Below are 18,996 nucleotides of genomic sequence, written 5' to 3'. Positions count from 1 at the left end.
CTATCATATTTGCAAATAAAGACAACGGCATCAACAGATCAGGGTTGATTTTCAGACACTGACCACTGACGCAGCAGTTGTAATAACAGTAAACAACTCATAGCAATAATAACATAACAACAGTTTATCTGTTTTTGGGAACACATTCCAAATTACCATATGTCACCATCATTGGAGTCATGCTAACTTCTAAAACGTTAATTCCAATCCTGGTAACAGTCAATAAGCATATAACAACAGAGTTTTCAAGATAGCCGCTGTGGCAATCAAAATGTATGTCAGATTGTTGCCAATTTCATTTAGGACTAACAAAACACTATCAGAAGACTTTCAGGAAGAACCTAATGATATGACCATCCATTCAGGTGGAGTAACAAATATCAAGATTTTTAAGATGGCTACTGTAGCAGCCATATTTGGATGAACAAGTGCACCATTTTCATTTAGGACCAACTAGACCTTGCGATGAATGCACGTTTAAGCTTTTTAACAATCCTCCAAGTAGTTCAGGACGAATAGTACAAGTTCTTCTAGTCTATAACCAGTAGAGCTAGAAATGAAATATTTCAACTTGAACTGTGTGGGTCACTTATGATAAACATAAAGACTGCATTGTAAAGTATCCGATGGCCAGTGAATGTTAGAGACTGCTATTATATTTTAACATCAGCATGGATAATCAAGTTGTTGCATCATAGGACAAACATATTTAGTAATGGGCCAATTGGTCCCTCCACTGCACATTTTGCAATGGAGGAACAGATTAAAGATTTATTTTTCTCACCCTGTTTAAGAAATTGAAGACACAACAACAGAAGTCAATTAATTAAGTTTTAGAATAGCTCAGAGACCTTTATTGATATGTATCCACTCAAACATTTTTACAAGTGCACGAATTGTTCTTCTCAAGTGCAGATAAAATAGTATCTTGGATATTGGGAGTGAAACAAATATCTGAAATTACACAAGTCACCAACCATGCAATCCAGGTTGCACTAAACTAGGTTTGGTATGGCCAAATTACATTTGGCAGGATGTGTAGGCAAAAGAGGGTCAAGATATGAAGGGTGTAACAAAAAATAAGAAAAAACTGAAAATACAAGTCACTAAAACAAAAGTGAAATCAAACTGACCTAGTTTTAATATGGCTGTTTTCTCTTCATAGCAATGTGACTAAATACAAATTTCAAGTTTAGTTGAAACACAATCCCAGATAATGGGGTGTAATGATCAAACAGCTGTTATAACTGAAGTGAGCAAATGAAGTCACAGTGTCTTGGTTTGGTATGACTAATTACTATTTCTCTAATGCACCTGCATACCAACATATACATAAGCATTGGTGAAATAGGGTCAAAGAATACTGAGTGGGTAAGAAAATACTAAAAAGGGTAACAAATGAACCAACAAATGGATAGAGGCAAATGCTACATTCCATTCTTTGGTGAGGGGTTAATATATGTGCTCAACAAGAGCTATTAGTGATGGGGTCATAATAAAAATGACCCACTACAATTTGCTAAATATAACTTTAAACAGCAAAACATCTAAAATACATCTGGTTTAAATTTACCTTTTCTTAGTAAAGTTATGCTGTGGAAAGCAGAGCAAGGAAGATGGGCATTCAGGGGGACATAACCCTCTTAAATGAATATGTGGAAACCTGACATTACAGACATCCGAGATCACATCAGGATAAAGCAGCTGAATTTGTTTGTTGTTGTTGTTGATGTTGTTGTTGTGGGGTTTAACGCCATTTTTCAGCACACGATAGGCTACGTATGGCGGCCAGTATTAATGGTGGAGGGAGAACCCGGGAAAACCCCAGGAAGAACCACCGACCCATGAATTTGTTTGAAATCCAACAATCCTGGGTAAAGTGATGCAAAAACAAATATCAGAAGAAATGTCAGAATTATGGACAATTTGGGGGCATAACTCTATTCAATAGCTGGAAATTGCTACCCTTGTGTGTCTCGTAAATATAAAGCCACATGACAAAATTTGTTGAAATCCAAAAATCCTTGGTTAAGTTAACCGAAAAGTGGACAGACCATCAGGGACCATAGCTTCTCTAAATGATTACACAAAAGGCTGGACACTGAAGCCTGTTGAGGTTGTATCAGCATAAAGCGGAATAGCTACGATCCAACAGCTTTTCAGCATAATTATCTTGTGCAACCCACATTGCTGATGGATAGACAAATTGACTGACATCTAGTGACAGATGGGCATTCAATTACTATAAAAGGACAAATGGACTGACAGACCTAAGGACAGATGGATGTGCAATTAATAAAGGATAGGCAAATGGACTGACATCTAGTGACAGATGGGCATTCAATTACTATAAAAGAACAAATGGACTGACAGACTAAGGACAGATGGACATGCAATTAATATAGGATAGACAAATGAACTGACATCTAGTGACAGATGGGCATTCAATTACTATAAAAGGACAAATGGACTGACAGACCTAAGGACAGATGGACATGCAATTAATATAGGATAGACAAATGGACTGATGTCTAGTGACAGATGGGTATTCAATTACTATAAAAGGTCAAATGGACTGACAGACTAAGGACAGATGGACATGCAATTAATATAGGATAGACAAATGAACTGACATCTAGTGACAGATGGGCATTCAATTACTATAAAAGGACAAATGGACTGACAGACCTAAGGACAGATGGATGTGCAATTAATAAAGGATAGGCAAATGGACTGACATCTAGTGACAGATGGGCATTCAATTACTATAAAAGGACAAATGGACTGACAGACCTAAGGACAGATGGATGTGCAATTAATAAAGGATAGGCAAATGGACTGACATCTAGTGACAGATGGGCATTCAATTACTATAAAAGGACAAATGGACTGACAGACCTAAGGACAGATGGATGTGCAATTAATAAAGGATAGGCAAATGGACTGACATCTAGTGACAGATGGGCATTCAATTACTATAAAAGGACAAATGGACTGACAGACCTAAGGACAGATGGACGTGCAATTAATATAGGATTCTGCCAATCTTAATAAGGACATAAAATGCTGAACATCATGCAAGGTTTCAGCAATACAAAAACTTCTGACAATTTGGGATGAAATCCAATAATTATTAGAAGCACCATCATGGTTCATATGGCCCCAGAAGCTTGTTCCTAAGAACTATTCAAAGAATTTTCAAGAACTACCAAAAGTTTTCTTATGAAAACAAACATTCTCTGTATGTCTCACTATTTTTTTTATTGGTTTTAACAGCAGTTTTAACAAATTATTAGCTATATCATGCCAAGGAAATGGGAGTCAAGTGCCTGTCCCAAGGACACATCAAAAGCAGCTGACCTATACTGCCTGGATGGATACTGTACCTGTGAACCTAGGATTTCAAGTCTGACATTCTACAATCAATGCATAAATAGGTACAACGGTATTAGAAAAAACATGCAATTAGTGCTCCACTAGAGCAAACAGTGCTACTCCAACTGGCAAAAAAGTGAACCTTAATAGCAGAGACCTTTAAAAGAAACATCTACAAGTTCTAGGCAATTTATTTACCAAATGTTATCAGCATTTGTCAATGTTGCAGAACTTCCCTGGAAACAGAACATGTGAACAGATGAAGAGACAGGAAAGGTTATTGCTATTGGGCTCCCATACCTATTGATGTAGGGTCCTAATTGTACCCATTGAAGTAGCAGACAGAGGAAAGGTTATTATTATTGGGCTCCCATACCTAATGATGTAGGACCTTAATTGTACCCCTTGAAGTAGCAGACAGAGGAAAGGTCATTACTACAGGCCTTCCAACCTCAATGCAAGGCCCTTGTTATAACACATTAAGTTGCCCAGAGACAGATGGAAAAGGTGATTAGTAAATGGCACCCATAACTTAATGTGGTACCCTTATTATAACACATTAAACAACTGGCAGACACAGGTCCCCTTTATTATGTACATGACAATTTACCTTCCATCCCATAATCTTCTTCTTTAACTTGCTTGGGCATTTATCCAAGATGTTCAGAAATTCTTGCGTGTATTCTGAAATGAGAGAAATATGCCATTTTCTATCTTCTTAACAGGATATATATTGAGTATTACTGTCTCAATTTCAAATGAAAACCTGCTCTAGCTCACACCTGAATGTTAACAACAAAAAAATTACCTTTATAAAGGTAAAACTAGGAGCACTTAAACCAAACCCTATTACAAATCTTTTGTACATTTTAATTAGATCTGCAACCCAAAATGTATATGAAACATTACAAACAGAAAGTACTGGTACACAATCAGTTAATCAGTTCATTTCTAGTGGTGAGGGATGTAGTTTAGCTTAGATGCCTCTCTAGATTCAGAAAATATATATATATATATATTTGTGTTTGCATGAAAAATATTTTAGATTTGGGATGATACCCTAGTTCTTGTGTATGCCTATTATGGGCATGTCTGCTGTACACGTTTATACCCTTGTCCCTCTGCATACCTAATATGGTCCTATCTGATGCACACAGTATGTTTTATGTCTTTCTGTCTACCTAATATGGTCATGTCTGATGCACACAGTATGTTTTATGCCCTTCTGTCTACCTAATATGGTCATGTCTGATGCACACAGTATGTTTTAGGCCTTTATGTCTACCTAATATGGTCAAGTCTGATGCACACAATATGTTTTAGGCCTTTCTGTCTACCTAATATGGTCATGTCTGATGCACACAGTATGTTTTATGCCTTTCTGTCTACCTAATATGGGCCGAGTGGTCTAAAGCCCTCTTCATTACGGATCACTGCCATCTCACCGCTGTCTGCGTGGGATCAAGTCTCGGATTTGGCTAATGTGGATATGTGAGAAAGCTTGCCAGTAGCTTCTCGTGGGTCGGTGGTTCTTTCCAGGGTTCTTCCTCCACCATTAATACTGGCCACCATGTATAGCCTACCGTGTGCTGAAAAATGGCGTTAAACCCTACAACAGCAACAACTACCTAATATGGTCATGTCTGATGCACACAGTATGTTTTACGCCTTTCTGTCTCCCTAATATGGTCATGTGTGATGCACATAGTATGTTTTATGCTCTAGTCCTCGTGTATATCTGTTATGGGCAAATCTGATGTACACATGATGTTTATATTGCAATCTTTGTATGCACCTAAGAATTGCAAGTCTGATGTACACAGCACATTAGTACCCTAGTCCTTGTGTATATCTATTACAGCATGTTTGTACCCAAGTTCTTGTGCACACCTAATACAGTGGGATCCTGGGTGGATAAGTAGTCCAAGGCACGTGCCTTTAAAGATCACTGACAAACTACCTGTGTCCACATGGGTTCGAATCTTTGGCTAGGCCAACGTGGGTATGCAATAAGGCTTGCCAGGCGCTTCCCATGGGTCAATAATTTTCATTGCACTTTTCCTCCACCAGAAATACTGGCTGCAATATACAGCCTATCATGTGCTGAACAATGGTGTTAAGCCCACAACAAGAACAACATAATATGACACATCCAATATACACAGGTGTAAATGTCATTAATTGTACACAAACACCAATATGGATTCAATGGCTGTAATACATTAAATATTTTTAGCATAAGTTTAAAACTAGTTTACATATTAATATGAAACAACAGTGAAAACTTAAATTATTCTCAAGCATGAGACTGAGTCCAGTTTTACATGAAAGCAGAATGATTGATAAACTTACGTGGGTTTACATGTATTTTCTTTATATACTAATTTACAAGCACATAGTACCTCTTCATACTATACTAATACATACGAGTTTCTAACTGTTTACAAAGATATCTTCAAATTAACCACAATGTACTTTTGAACTGTCGCACAAAAACAGTGAATGGAGTGGTAAATTTAAGCTGGTTTGAACAGACATACTGATCAGGAACAATTTTATAGTTCATTTCTATGGAAAAAAATTCCAATTAAGAAGAACAACTGAAAACTCTAGTTTATGAGGTCCTGTATATGTTGGTGATGCTCTTTCAGGAATTTATAAATTATATGATCATACAATTTTAAACCAATGCAATGACCTTAATGCTATTACTTATCTACCTTTAGGTTAGAAACATATTTTACTGCACATACTAGGAAAGCAAAAAGGTTAGGCACAAGTTCTTCCATTTCAATATAGCCTCTATCATACCAACGATAACAATAAGAGCAGATGCTGCAGCAAGATAACACAAGTATTATCAACAGTAATTACATGCCAACCTCAATCCAGTGTTTAACTAAGGTGATGATTCATCTATACTTCTCGTTATCACATTATTTTCTTTGACAATATACAGCAAATAATTTGACGATTAAATGTTAATGCTAAAAAAAGAAACTTCTCATCCCATAATGTTTGTCGTAGGCAAAAATGGCAAACTAAATCTTAAACATAAACCCCTTAAATGTATCAAAGACTCCAACCTGGAAATGTACTGGGTTTCAGGCATCCTGCCAAAGATAAAGGCCTAATTACTATGCAGTCACTTGCTTATAGATAAAGGCCTAATTACTATGCAGTCACTTGTTTATAGATAAAGGCCTAATTACTATGCAGTCACTTGCTATTAGATAAAGGCCTAATTACTATGCAGTCACTTGCATATAATCAAACTCATCCAAGATCTTATAAAATTTCAGATGAAGCTTTAATGTGTGGTCTAAGAAGTCACACGACTTGCACACACACTGAAACTTTATTTCCATTTCTGTTTTTAGTTTAGTTTTTAGGCCATGGGAGTCTTTACTCCAGGTATAATATATCCGAGGCTACTGGAGAAAAGCATACTGAGGGATATATTATTAAAAGTAAAAAAAATACACAAAATTAAAAATTCAAATAATTAGCGAGTAATAGGCATCAAATATGATACAATATAAAAAATGCCAATTATTATTTTCATCTATTTAGATGCTCTATATATTTTTTTTATTTTTCTCCAGTTATAATGATACATTGTTAATTGTTATCCCTAAGGTGTATTATTTTGCTAACTGTTACAAATTAATCAAATAAATTGTACACGCTTTGTACTGTAAAATAACATTTTTTTTTAAAGTTGATTTGCAATGGGAAGCACCAAGTTAACATCAAAACTCTACTTACTGTCAAATACTACTTCCAATACTTTCTTGTAAACAGTAAAGAACATTATGTTAAGAGACAGCAAAGTGATTACAAAGAATATGAATTTTAAAATATTTTCACTAAATTTCATTTATACATGTATAATCTTCATTATAATAAAAATCATTGGATGTCTTGTCAACATAACGACTATTTACTATGTTTGATAAAAAATATACTTATAAAAAGTTACTAAAGTTTCAACAAGCTCAGCCAATCAGATTCAAAATCAGCTCATCAATACACACCTACCTTGTTCATAGTAGCATCGATCTAAGGTCTTGATGACTCAAGCCTATTTTACCAGCCTTACTTAAAAATTAATCAATCCTGGTCTAGAAGTAACAAGTTCATCCAATCAGATGCCAGATCACCTCATTAATTGTGATGCTAATATCCCAAGTTTTACCAGAATTACATCAGAAATGGCATCCAAGGTGGTAACAAGTTCATCCAATCAGATGCAAGATCACCTCATTAATGTGTGATCTCATTATCAACCCATGATGATACTGCAAATTGTACCAGAATTGGATCAGAGATGGCATCCAATATGGTAACAAGTTCAGCCAGTCAGATGCAGTATCAACTCATTAATATGCACAACTTTCACTTATTTTCGAATTCATCCTAGATATCGATATAAACCTTATTTCAAGTGTGATCAAAACTGTATAAAAAAAAACATTGCCTCCAGAGTGGTAACAAGCAAATGTTGTCAGCAAGATAACAGACGACTGATGACTAACAGGGCCATGCAGTTTGCTCACATGGCCAAGTGAGGTAACAAAACCATGCACAGATTCTACAGTCAAGACATACTCATATAATTGTAATAACCTTGTCACTGCTTACAAGGCCAACACAGCAACGTAGATACTACATGCAAAGACAAACAGGTAGTCTGTATTGTAATACATATTGTATTGTACTGTCACTCCTGTATTTCAAATTGTATTGTAGTACCTACTGTGTAACAATAAAATGGCAGGTATTGTATTGCCACCCAAGTGTCATCTTACATACCGTATCTCAACCAACAGGTGATGCACAACTATAATATTTAATAGTCCTATGTATAGACACTAGCATGGAATGCCAAAGCCGGATAGAAATGGCCAAAGGGCGAGTAAACTTGACTTCTGAAACCCTTAAGCAGAAGGTTTTTTCCTTTCCTCAAAAAGGCCAACAATTTAAAGGTTGAATGAAAAAGCATTAGTGCAGAACAAGGTTGTAATGTAGAAAGCAATTTTATTTTTTTAAATTCAATTTATTCCAACATCTATAAATTCTTCATTTCCAATAACAATGAACCATCTTAAAAGTTTGTCCCATTATGTGACGGATGTAGTTCATCATTCATTATTTACTTTTACACTATCATTTAGTATGTTAGTAGCCTTAACCTTTGACTTTTTGATCTCCAAATCAATAGGTTTAATTCTTACCCCTCATGCAAAACATCCACCAAGTCTGGTTAGGTACATGGCCTTGGAATAAAGTTAGTGCATAGAAACAAGGTTTATTTTCACCTCAGCAATGGACCTAACTCCAAAGTGACCTTTTCTTTATAACATCAAGTACACCTTGTCCATGACTTTTGGCCAAGGTGTATCATTCAGAACTTAGAAATATTTTGCAAAAACCAAACCCATCAGACAGATGTTCAAACATGATTTTAAGTCGGACGTGGAGTTAAGAGCTGGAGATTTGTGCTCAACCAACCGCAAAGTGCTCTACTTTTGTGACATCATTTTCAACAAACTGCAAAGTTTTTTACTTTTAAGATCATTTTCAATGAACTGTAATATAATTTCATTTTCTAACATCTGACAGATTGATAATAAAACTCAAGCCCAGAAGTTTTTGGATTCCACACCAGATTGCTAGATTCTAGAATTAAGGCATAATTTAAGTCCAATTTTTTTATTCTGCTGGTGAATTCAAGCCAAGTCTTTTATATCCTTTATTAACACCTAAGATTAACAGCTGTTCATAACCTGGAAGATGTCCATAATGGCTATTCCATTTTAACATACATGGTACCCAGTGAAGGCACTTTTTAAAATATATATGCTAGGGTACTCAGATTACCCAAAGGACTGATGTGGAAACAATACAAAATTCTAAACTGCATTTATGGGTGTCTATTCTATATTTAAAGTGCCTTGGGTTCGATGTATTTTACTGGAACAGCCCTCAACAGAATATAACAGCATCCATCAAATTCTGTTCAATGAAGAATTAAGCAGATATACATGTCCTTTAAAGCATAGTACCTTCTCTAAGCTAAGAATTTACACATTTTAAACTGCCACTTGAGTAGTATGCAAAACCCATGCATGTAACCAGTGACATTTTTCTGCACAGGCAAACTAGGCAGCAAATTTGACGGGTGGAAAAATTCTGGGCAGCAATACAAAAGATTTTAAAACCACACTTAAGTCAATAAAAACGTAGTGAAAACAACACCGATAAGCAGATGCTGAAAACAAGATTCATGATCTGCAACCCATCTCTTCCTGCCACTCCTCACCTTATTCCTACTAAATGGGCCTAGGGGTGGCACAAGCCTAAATATGTCGCAGCCTGACACTCAACTCGATCTTACCTTCCAGCAATTCCAAGGTTATATTTTTGTCCACATAATAGTACCATTCTTTCCCTTCACTAGACTTGGGTATCTGAAAAGCAACACAAAATCTATTTTACGGAGAAAAGACACACTTAATCAAAACCTTTTCAGTGTAAATCCTAGAGATGCAAGACAGAGAGTCAAAAATCCCATTAATGGAAATACTGGAGATCAGACTGACAAAAAATAATAATCTGATATTAAAAACTAGGGGTCAATTTTAAAAAATTTGGTGTCTTAGATGCACAAATGAGGGTAAAAAGAAACACTGCCTATTACTTGAAAGTGACACGGAACTAATTTTGAGATGGAAAATGGATGATCTTCTACACATTTCTTTTCTTTAACATAATACTCAACGCCAGTTCGGGGGGGGGGGGGGGAGGGGAGAGAGAGAGGAGAGAGAGAGAGAGAGCCTCAGGTACATACTTTTGTAGTAAAAAATTTTTTTTAAAAGTTGTTAGAACAGATAACACTTGTACTTAACAAGAATAAAAGTTCCCAATTAATTCAACTGATTTGATTTGGGATATGGTCTTAAATGGAAGAAGTAGTGCTTTAAATACCAATCAAACTTTAGTAGTCATAAGGCAACCTACCATACCTGAATATATTAGTGGCCATTTCAAACGTTGGGTCACCCTAGTCAATGAGAATACAAATCAGTTAACATTCTAAACGGTGAAAGATAAATTTATGAGTAATTATAAAACAAAGCATCAAGTTATTTTAAATAGTATATGTAGATCTTTCTAAAAAAAACTATCCCTGAGACCCTGTCTGTTTCAACCTCATTTAAATACAGTTTTGTGTACCCTCTACATACTGTCCAGCCTCATATTCACTGGTTGGGAGTGGGGTGGCAGAGTGGCCTTTACAGATCACTGACATCTCACCTCGATCAATCTGGGTTCAAGTATTGGGGCTCGGCCAATGTGGGTATGTGAGAAATGCCCTTGGGCTGATGGTTCTTCCCGGTTTCATCCTCCACTGAATAGACTGGCTGCGTTGATAGCCTATGCCGAAAAATGGCATCAAACCTATAACAACTGACTGAGGGCCTTTATCTTCATTTTCTTTCTATCATATCTCCGAGCTGCTGCAGCTCATTTGGCAAAGCAATGGACTTGTAAACCAAGGGTTGTGGGTTCAATACATGTCCAGGCCAGTACAGGTTTGCTCCCTTGGCATGTCACTGAAAAAGACACTAATCTATTTCCTTGGCATAATATAGCCAATAGTGTTAAAAATGCATTAAAACCATGCAAAAAAATCTTACAATGGTTTACAATAATGCAGCTTTTTCCATATCTGCATTTATGTATATTTATGCCTACATGTTTATGTTTATGGTATTTAACTGAAGAAAATTTACTGGTAATTATTCTGTACTTTGTGGTAGGTTGACCCGAGTCATTTTACTGCAGAATAATTTTTTCTCAGTATTTTTTCCATGTCCAATTTTCTTCAGACCCACATGATAACAGCAGAAGTTGATGGTATTTAATGGGTCACTTAATGGCTGTGATCCAGACCTGTCATATGCAAAGAAGATGATTTCACTGTGGGATTGGTTTGTCTAGATGTTTTACAGTGCAGCGCAGCCAAACGAGTAGGTTATTTAGTAGAGGCAATTCAACGCAAAACATCTTGCCAACGAACTCAGTATGGTATCTGACCAGTGCTAATCCAACAGAAGGGTCAAAATAGCAAGCTTAGCTGGGAAATGAGATGGAAAAAAATCAATTCTGTCCACATGAAGTACATTGTCAGGTAGAGTGCCAATTTGATACTACAGGAGTTCTCCTTCTAATTTATCAGCAGCCTTTCCTGCAGCATGGTGCATCATATGACAGAGAAAACCTGATACGTACAATGATGGAAACTTTTTTCAAAATACAGAATGCAACTCCTTTATGAATTCCAGTCATCTCTGATGCAGTATCAGCTGAAAACCCCCATACAGTTCTGCCAACTTATGTTTATTCAAAGCATTATCAGGCAAATAAAAAAAATGTTTTCTCCAGTGGAATCTACTGTTAATTCTGGTAATGAAAGAAGAGCACTCTGACTCTGCTCTTTTCATTGTCAGTCTCTTAGACTGGGTACAACTTTTTGTTGTGATCACTACTCCTGTCTGTTGCAATACTAAACAGCCAAATTCATGGCTTCTGCAATTTTAAGTAAAGCATCTTCTGCTAAACACCTAACAATATTAGTTGATTTTGATCTTGCACAAGCATATTTTCTGCAATTTTTGAATCAGGAAACATTCGTTTGAACAGAGGATCATTGTAGTCTTCTAACGCTAGGGGTAGTCCATGTTCTATTAAGAACTTGTTAGATAACACCTCTGCATTTATAAAATTCATGTCTGCAATTTAGTTCTGCTGTAAATAAGAAATTACCTTAGTATTGGAGTTAGTAAAACGAGCTAATTCAAGGTTTCTTTGTTTTACCACCATGACTAATATTAAAATCCTTTCCACGCAGCCTGCAATGGGTATGAATCTGCCCTAGAATGGAACACTGTATTGTGTAATTCATGTATTCATCTCTTAATCGGTTTTTCATCTTTTCCTAATTCATCTGTGAAATTATTTGTAAAAATATTTTTGCTCCAACACACACATCAACTAGAATAAACCTGACTTTTAATGCCAAATATATACAGACTAGTTCTGTACCAGATATGAATTAGAACAAAGAATCTGCGAGCAAAGATTAAAAGTTAGAAAACCAGTCTGTTCTCTCCTAAGCCATACAGCTGCTATAAACAGAAACCAAGGTCAAAAGTTTAAAGTAGAAACCAGCATGTTTCTTGGAAATAGGATAGCTGCTATAAATAGAACATAACCGTTAGGAAAGTGCATGCAAGTCTTTGGACAAGCGTACTCCTATGCTGTAGTTACAGAGAAGCCGTCTGTTCTAGAATATGGTCTGTGGGATTAATGGGATGTTAATAAAAACGAGAAAACATTATTAATTTTTTTTGGAGGGGGGTATACCAAAAACACATAATCCAAATAGTTACACGTAAAGTGCAATTTAGTGAAAAAAAAGCATAATGATTACGCCAAAAGTGTAATGGTTGGCATGTATGCTTAAGTAGTCAATAACGTAAACCCATAAGACTCATTCACAGTGTCTGACAAAAATATCACCTTGACTAGAAAAAGAAACAAAAATGCCTAGTAAATATCTCAGCACAGTATTGATGACAGACAAAATATTTAAATCTCTGATAAACAAAGAAAATATCTGAAGAACTGTTCACAAAATCTCCAATGACCTGACAGAAAAATGACGATTCTGGTGTAATTCTGGTGTAAGTGAAAGCTGCAAACAACAATGTAAATATAAATAAAGTGAAACTTTTCCATTAAGTTATTTAAAGATCAACATTTATACGTTTCTTAAAAATTTGCCTCAGAGAATGTTAATCCTGAAGTGGTCTATTGTAAGATCCTTTCTATACAGTCAAGAACTTCATCTGATCATCATGATCCTTGTCATTATGTCATTGGTACTGACAGAAGATTCTTGTCATTATGTTGGTGATATTGACAGAAGATTCTTGTCATTATGTCAGTGGTACTGACAGGAAGATTCTTGTCATTATGTCAGTGGTACTGACAGGAATATTCTTGTCATTATGTCAGTGGTACTGACAGGAAGATTCTTGTCATTATGTCAGTGATACTGACAAGAATATTCTTGTCATTATGTCAGTGGTACAGACAGGAAGATTCTTGTCATTATGTCAGTGGTACTGGCAGGAAGATTCTTGTCATTAAGGTTCTTGTCATTATGTCAGTGGTACTGACAGGAATATTCTTGTCTGCAATCAATTTACGCCTCATTACATCAAATCTGGCCATTTTTCTTTTCATCTCTTCCTCCAAATTTTGACTGCTGGTGTCTCAAGAAGAAAATGTTTCATTAATTTTTATTCCCCATTTTAAAAAGTCCTTGTGCACCTTAGATTCCATACATTGCTTAGAGTCAAACCATCTGCCATGAAACAAGAAAAATCAGATGTGCACAATGAACAATGTGCAAATGTTATTCCTTTTCTTGATGGTTCAAGAAAGTTCCACATATCTTGATACAATGCTTAGAAATGGATCCTTTCTTGGCAGGTTTAGGGTAATCATCAAGCACTTAAAGATTTTGTTTTCTCAGTTTCACTGCAATACGTGACTCTGACTAGCATCCTGCCCATACTGTCTGTACTGAGCATTCTTGATTTGATATCACACAATTGTGTTTTGAGGAGTGCAATCGCTCTCTATTGCTCCCCCCAATCTTACTGTCCAAACAAAGGTTTCCAGATGTTTTCTGAGGAAACTTCTCAATTTCTGTCCCATATTTCATTGCAGTTGCCTTTCACAAATAGTGATACGTTTACAGATTCTGCCATTTTAATATACAACATCATGTACCATAAATGATGATGTGCATAAAAAATGTGGTAAACATTTCAGGAGAATGAATAACTCTCCTCATCACTACCAGGGGAGCTGCTCACAGTTCCCCTGCATTTTACAAAACACAAGCCCTGCTTAAGCTAGAACAGCTGCGCAATCCAGCAAAATCGGCCAACTAGTCTTAGGTGCTCGCCTTTATAGATCCCCGACATCTCACCTCTGTCGACAGGGGTTCCAGTCTCGGGCTCAGCTAAAATGGTGAGAAAGCCTGCCAATTGCTACCTATGGACCAATGGGATCATAATACCCCAATATACTTGCTGCCTATCAAGTGCTGAAAAACAGAATTAAACCTACAACAATTCTGCAAAAATTATATCTTCCTCTACTCTCAGATCTCTCTCGTGTACAATTTACATACTTACATATTTTTATTGTGAAAAGTGCATATCGCAATAAGGAGTGATGATATGATACATCATTATGTCATAAAAATATCAGTGTTGTTAATACATATTGCTGCAGCTGTAAAATTTACAAAGGACTGTTATTACCTCCCAATTTGACCATTTACAGGCTAGATGGATACAGACACAGGCTAAAATGGTTGGCTTGCACTGTAGGCAGAAGGTAGTCAGATGAAGGCTGAAATGTAATTTGTACACATATGATAAAAATCCAACATTTACTTTACATCTGTTACAATATAAAAATTATGACTATTTCTTCTAAAAAGTTTTGTTTCCTGTCTCAACTGTCTGTTTTCACTGATGGATACCTGGAAAAAACTTTTATGATTCTTAGTCAAAGGTCAACCAAAAAAAAAAAAACAGTAAAGTTAAAAAGCACATATAATTACTTTTAAAAAGTTTAAATACTCAACATAAAATAAAGGAAAAAATTCAGGCAGAAGACAATTATGATGCAAAAATTTATTCAAAAAATTTACTTGAAAAATACAAAAATACAATGTAAAATTTATTCCTAGTAACACCTCCCTAATTTTAACTTTATTGCACCATTTCTTGAGATGATTTCAAGCCATATTCTGCTATTTACAGTTTTCCAAGGGATATGAATCCGGAACTTTGGTGGCAATTCTTTTGGTAATCCATACCATTTACACTCACTTAAATGGCAGGACTAAATGCAAGCAACACAGACTTGGATCTGCCATCGCTGGCAGATCAGCATTTATGTTGCATGTTCTTTTACTAACAATATGCGATGGCAGATCTGGGTGCATGTAGTTTGCATTTGGACCCAGCTATTAAGAGAGCACATACAGTTTTAGTGCTAAACTACTCTTAAGCAAAAACATCATGAACAGCACAGTATAGATCATCCTTGTGATTACTTGTTTCCTATGTAGGCACTAGTGGTATATGGTTGATTCTAGGGATTAGTGACTAACGGGTCTCAATGTCCTGGACCACTAGCCAAGTTTGCAATAATAAACCGAATGCAGACAAAATTCCTTTTCACATTAGCCTTCATGATCATGACCCTTGATGTGGGTTCGAACCCCGGCCGAGTCATACCAAAGACTTACAAAAATGGTACTAACAGCTACCTTGCTAGGCGCTCAGCATTTAGAGGTTAGTGTTAGGACTGGTTGGCATGGTGTCAGGATAATGTGACTGGGTGGGACATCATGCTACATGTTTGCGGCATTATGCCCCAATGCTAGACATCACTAATAACTGCCACACTGCAGATATCGTAGCAATATGACTTAAATTTTTTTTAAAGTTCTGTCAAAAATCCTAACCACACACACACACACACACACTATTTAATTAATGTCTGCAGCATGATGCCCCAGTGCTGGCATCACTATAAACTGAAATGTCACAGATATTGTAGTGATGTGAATAAAATTGTTAAAGCCAAGTTAAAAATCTAAATCACACACATACTTGCACACTAATAGAATAAGATCAAGCCATCCACAAACATGATTAAAAAAACTTGCTCTCAACCAAAAGATGTTCTGCAAAACCAATTCTTCTGAATCACAATGACCGTGACTGAAGACTTTTAATACAATAGGCTGGGTGGGACATCATGCTACATGTTTGCGGCATTATGCCCCAGTGCTAGACATCACTATAAACTGCCACACTGCAGACATCGTAGCAATATGACTGAATTATTTTAAAAGCTCCGTTAAAAATCCTAATCACACAAACACATTAATTAATTAACGTCTGCAGCCCCAGTGCTGGCATAACTATAAACTGCCATGTTGCAGATATGACCAATGACCCCAAATCATTAGGCTTCTTTCTTACCCAAAATGCAAGTCAAGCAGAACTTTGCTGCAACTATATGAGTGAAATAAATCTGTGCACTGCTTTTTTTTCCTCTGCTGTAGTGATCAACAGGCTTCTTATTTATCCAAAGTGCAATCCATCCAATGTTTGGTTCATGTTTGTGAGGTAGAAATGTTATAATCAGGAAACCATTTTTCTTCTTTTAGTCACAGTGACCTTTTGACCCCTGAAAAATCACTAGGCTTCTTCCTTACCTCATGTGCAAGGCATCCACAAAATATGATAACTGTAAATGGCAGATAACTTTAGTTGTTGTGCAAAACCGAAATAGGTAACTGAATGACATCATCATGTGTTATGACTAGAACTACGTAGGACAATTTATCTTAAATTATTTGTTTGGACTGGTGCATTGTAACTCAGGTAAATAGTAAACCCTAACAGGCAATGCAATGTTTACCCATCTGAATTTAATGGCCAATTCATTGAATATCAGTTTAGTAAACAATAAAAAAACAATATCAATACTGATATAAAGGTATAGCTGATATAGAGAAGGATATTCTATTATACCCACCCCACCTCCCAAAAATATAAATTTTGAAAACCACAGACTCTATTGATAAATTAGGCAAATAAAACAAAATGCAGTGTTGATCATGTTGAATACCTAGAAATGTACAAGAACTTATGAGATAATAAATAATAACATAATTGCAATTATACAGCTGGTATGCATTAAAGATAAATATAGTTATCTCCAAACAATGTAACATATCTACATTTATTAATCAGAGCACAGTAAAAATGCAGTGAAAATATGTGCTTAATCATCTTTCATGTATATATCACCAAAACAGACGTTAACATGACTATTAATAGTTTTTGTGTGGATAAATTGATTACAAAAGTTTAAAAACAAGACTAGTATTTAATAGAAGAAAACCTCATGTTCATCAGCCTCGAGTACTTTTAATCACAAATTATGCTATTTTATTGTCACAAGCAATATTCTGATAAGAACTGCAATATAAATAATGGAAATACTATAAAATTATTGGAATAAAACTATATTTGGAATGGCAGCTTTTTTTGTATAATTTCATTTACTCTTGTGATTACAAGTCCATAAAAAAAACCAAATCAAAAGACAAACAATTAATGAGCAAAAGTCATCAGATTAAAAGGACTGCAAAAAATACACACATATAGATCATGTTATCTTATTACTGAAGGATGGATGGAGGTACATGGAAATGACCTGCACCTGTTAGTGGCCAAAAAGTAGGACGTCTGGGCTAGATCCTTGCTGGCTGTTGCCATGGTGACACCACATGGAGTGGTCATAAGATCACGCCGAGCCAGGGATTAGCAGCAGCAGCACCCAGACAGACAGACAGCAACAACAGGGAACAGGGAATGATAATAAAAACATACATTAGACCCGAAAAGAAGCAACACTATCATATATTTTCTAAAAACTACAAGTAACCCCTTACTGTCGAGCCTGCCTTTTTATCAAGCTCGAAAGAAAAACACTTTAACACTGACCTTAATCTAGGATATGGAAGGATGTAGAGATGGAGGTACAAAGACCAAATTGCAATTGCAATTCTGACTTGTTATGTCGACCTTCCACCAAGGCAGGCTTGACAATAAATGATGGGCTGTTTATCATATGCATTTAAAATGAAACCTGCCTTATAGGACACTGAAGTGTAATGGACAAATGCTCAAAATGTATAACAGCTTTTCTTCTTTTACTTTAAATATTTATTCCATTTGTAAAGGGCAGCTGGCTGCTGAGGAAATATTTGCATGTCCCTTCAGTGTTCTATACAGGAAAGTTCCACTGTATAATGTGTACATAAAAGATAACATCATTCAATGTATATTACAGTATAATTACGTCAACAGTACTCCAGTTTTTTTACCATCAAAATGCTGGATTGATATATCTGATCAACAACCAGAGATGACAAACCATTCTTGTTTTTTTTAAAATGATTGTCAGTGTAAGTAAAAATATGAATAATAATAAACTGTGCATACATATATACTCTATATTCAACAGAAGGAACATGAAAAGTAAGGTCAACTTCTGTTCTAAAACTGAACTTCATGACCCCATTTCAACAAATCTGCAGCTCCAATACACAAAGCATTTAAATTTACCAGAATGAACTCATCAGTTATACAGCTTGCCTCAATGAGGCTTGTAGAAAATAAATGATATGTGACCTGACCTTCAAAATGCTTGCCCTTGTGTCTTCACATGAAAGACATCAAAAATATCAAAATAATCTTTTCTTTTCACTGAAGTATTCTAATGAGCTGATAATGTCTAATATCAATTTTATAGTTCTAGCATGAACAGGTCTTGAGAAGTAAATTTGGAACATTAAAATGTAACTGAAATGATGGAAACCCAAAATACAGGTACAGTATTTAGCATGTGTACAGGGTGCAAAAATCTAAGTAGTCATGAGGT

The 18,996-nt window shown here is 35.8% G+C and overlaps 1 protein-coding gene across 3 annotated transcripts in view; it reads right to left on the bottom strand.

Annotated features, from left to right (window-relative positions):
• LOC149791301 (uncharacterized) overlaps positions 1-18,996 on the bottom strand; it is a 49,519-nt gene that overhangs the window by 3,274 nt on the left and 27,249 nt on the right. For all 3 annotated transcript variants that reach the window (XM_089969831.1, XM_089969830.1, XM_089969832.1), the window contains 4 exons: positions 17,773-17,818; positions 14,784-14,874; positions 9,776-9,848; positions 3,986-4,059 (listed from right to left, as the gene is read on the bottom strand). In XM_089969831.1, the coding sequence (XP_089825957.1) occupies positions 3,986-4,059; positions 9,776-9,848; positions 14,784-14,874; positions 17,773-17,818 (284 nt within the window). The remainder of the gene's footprint in view (positions 1-3,985; positions 4,060-9,775; positions 9,849-14,783; positions 14,875-17,772; positions 17,819-18,996) is intronic.

The sequence above is a fragment of the Sinohyriopsis cumingii genome, chromosome 9 (assembly GCF_028554795.1).
Source record: "Sinohyriopsis cumingii isolate HCF-2022 chromosome 9, ASM2855479v2, whole genome shotgun sequence".
Lineage (NCBI taxonomy): Eukaryota > Metazoa > Mollusca > Bivalvia > Unionida > Unionidae > Sinohyriopsis > Sinohyriopsis cumingii.
The sequence above is the reverse complement of the archived record's forward strand: the minus strand, read 5'-3'. Positions and strand labels throughout refer to the sequence as shown.